The following is a 3,183-nucleotide window of genomic DNA, read 5'->3' on the forward strand; positions in this document are numbered from 1 at the left end:
TGAATTTAAATCTATATTTATTCACACCAGCTCTTGAAAACCTCTTTTTGCGAACACACTTGCCCGAAAAAGTGTGGGGGACAAATTTACGTGATATTAAAAGTGGGGGGGACACGTCCCCCGCGTTATCTACGCCCCTGTTTCAAACAGTTCTGATACTAGAATGAATATGATTTTAAAACTTATATATGTTGGTATGTATGTACATGTTCCTATTGTGAAATATTTTGTACTTGCTAAACCCTGTTGTGTCTCTGGTTGTCTTTCAGCATCTGTGCTTCACTAGATCTACTAGATCATCTGAGGGATTCAACTGAATCAAGATGCTGCTCTTCTTCTCATTTTAGCTGCTCTAGGACAGGTAAGCTTGTGTTCTAGTATGAATATTACAGACATGAATACTGATGATTGATCATTATGATTCCTGTTGCTGCAGGATCACAGATTAGCTGCTGCTGTTGAAAAGATATTTCCATTAGATATACCAAATTCTGCTGATGACCAATATGAGGGATGTACAAATGAAATGGCAGCCAAGGTGGAGAAATACTATAGAGAAGGAAAGATCTGGATCAGCTGAATTTATTAAGACTTGGCAAGAATAATGCAAAGAAAGCAGAGGATAACTTGCAGCAGATTCATTCAGTCGCTATTCATGTTTACACTAACAAAGACTCTACAGTATATAATAATTTCACTAGTGCCACTCGCACTGACAAACAGAAATACAGAGAGGGGACATTCACATGGTATTCACTTCACTTTTTGTTAACAGAAGCGATACAGATTCTGAAGAAAACACAAAATAGATGCTATATAGATTTGTTTCTGATTGTTAAACTTTTTAATTGTATTTATTTATCAGTTTTCTTCTTCTTCTTAGTTTTACTTTACTCATCTGGTACAATTACGTGGTCTTGTTTCATGAACTCATTGTATATTTTTTGTGAAATGTTACAACCAACATAGGCTCATTCAAAATATGTGCCTCTAAATACATTTCTGCAAAACTGAAAAAACGGTTGGTTGCTCTCTAAAGAGGGTACACTGTAAAGCGACAGTCATGTTACAACATGTCCATGTGACAGGTGATCTAATAATAAAAAACACAAGATTTACTAAAATATGGTGTCAAAAGCAATTGATTCACTTCAGTAGTAAGAAAGTGGGCACATGAGGATGAACAAACAACACAAAGTCAGCAAAACCAATGCAGGTAAATGAAGACTCACACAACTCAGAGGACAAGAAGACAGACAGATAAGAATGCTGAGAAATCAATGTAGAAATTTCTAAACATTCAGATTACAGAAAACATGCACAGTTAAACTGGGGGTTTTGTGATGCATTGACAGCTGTCTCTGCATACAGAAGTTTAGGGATTCAGTGAAATTAAATCAAAATTGATTCACACTTATAGTATATTTCATGAGATGTTAGTACTGTGAAGTTGACTTGTTTGTAATGCGAAAACAACTGAGCGAAGAGACAAAAGTGGCTGAAACGCTATCTGTGGGAAGCATTTGAGAAGTTTCAAGGTTTCAAGACTTCTTGTGTGATTTACTAAAATTTCTAAAATTAAATACTTCGGATCTTCTAAGTATTTTCATAATTCCTGCAGGAAATCCATTTGATACAAACCAGTCAGTAAATGACACGGTCTCCACCATCATCTCAGCTATGTTCATGGAAAAGAGTTTGAATACGAGGACCCAATGTTTCAGGATTATGACGAACAAACCAAACAAGCACAACTACATGACTGGGTGTGTTGTGATACAGGTGCATTCATCATTTTTAATGCCATTTATTCATGTTAGACAAACAGATGCAGATGCATTTTAAAGTTGGAGTGTGTTTCCACCTGCAGATCTACATGCGTCCGGTTCCGGCAGAAAATGAGGAAAGCAACCTTGCATTGGCATCTATTGAATCTATTTGTTTTCTTTTTTTTTATTCCCTTTGCTTTAGACAGGCAGAAAAGTATAGTAAAATGTTATTACATTTTGCACAGTTATAGGACAGGCACAGAAAAATCATCTGACCAAATTTGTTGTCACTCTCTCAAACCCTATAGCACCACCAAAAGTAAAAATATTCCTTCAGTGTTAGAAATGTATATAATAAATGGTCTAGAAAACACAATTAAACATTGTTGAAAACATACTTGTTCAGACTTGTCCTAGAGCTTTCAACAGATAAACCCAAATTCGGGTGAAATGTTTTTCAGACAAAAGTCAAACACATCTTTTGTGATAGTCAACCATTCCCATGTGACACAATGAATAAATGGTGTGTGGACTTCAAAAGATGTGACGTCAGATTTTTGATGCATTGACATGGAGCCCTAAAGTCCATAGTGATTTCAACCAACATTAAAAAAGGGTATACTGATGGAATTCACCTCGGTTTTTTTTACAGAAGTGATACAGATTCAGAAGAAAACACAAAATAAGTGCTATTTCACAATTCATAGGGGTTTGCGATCTTGCTATCTATCTATTTGCTAGGCAGGTTTTATGAATTTAATTTGCATTAAATTGGTTCAGTTTTAAGTTTACACATCCTTAAGTCGAAACTGTAAAATATCAAACTTGCAAAATGTTCTCCTAACTAATGTTAAGAATTTGCTTTAACAGTGTTTGTTGTAGTAGGAAATTATGCCAACAAAGACCATTTTGTTGAAATACCTGTTCAAATGTTGTTCCAACTGACTCTCCAAATAGTCATCTGGATGAACAATGTACTGTGATGCATCATTTATCTCACTCACAGACCCACACAGAACACATGGACACGGATAATATGCAATTTACAAAAGCCTCATCTCCTGGTTTTAAGAGTCGTTGTCGTCTGACTGTGAGCGACTGACTTTTCTGATCTTCTCCTCTCGGCCGTTGCTCCTGAGCACCTGAAAAATAACAAAGAAAACTCACAATCTGACAACAAGAGAGAAAAGTATTTTTTTTTAGATACGTTTGGGATTAAGTTAAAAGGACAACATAACAGTTTTATTGTAAAAATCTATGTAAATATTGCTTTCCATTTAAATAGATATAGCATTTGTTAAACCCTGCTTTGTTTGACTTTCAGAATCTGTGCTTCACTAGATCTGGAGATTTGACAATCAAGATGCCGCTTGTTACGGGGCTGACGAGACGTGAGACTTGCGGATCCATTCGC

General features: G+C 35.8%; 1 protein-coding gene across 1 annotated transcript in view; it reads left to right on the plus strand.

Annotated features, from left to right (window-relative positions):
- The window catches only part of LOC107576980 (NAD(P)(+)--arginine ADP-ribosyltransferase 1-like), a 4,166-nt gene extending 3,586 nt beyond the window's left edge, over nucleotides 1-580 (plus strand). The window contains exons 3-4 of the mRNA XM_016263100.1: nucleotides 348-361; nucleotides 437-580. Coding sequence (XP_016118586.1) covers nucleotides 348-361; nucleotides 437-580 — 158 coding nt within the window. The remainder of the gene's footprint in view (nucleotides 1-347; nucleotides 362-436) is intronic.
- The last annotated feature ends 2,603 nt before the right edge of the window (nucleotides 581-3,183 follow it).

Source organism: Sinocyclocheilus grahami, unplaced genomic scaffold (assembly GCF_001515645.1).
Source record: "Sinocyclocheilus grahami isolate Dianchi unplaced genomic scaffold, SAMN03320097.WGS_v1.1 scaffold4774.1, whole genome shotgun sequence".
Taxonomy (NCBI): domain Eukaryota; kingdom Metazoa; phylum Chordata; class Actinopteri; order Cypriniformes; family Cyprinidae; genus Sinocyclocheilus; species Sinocyclocheilus grahami.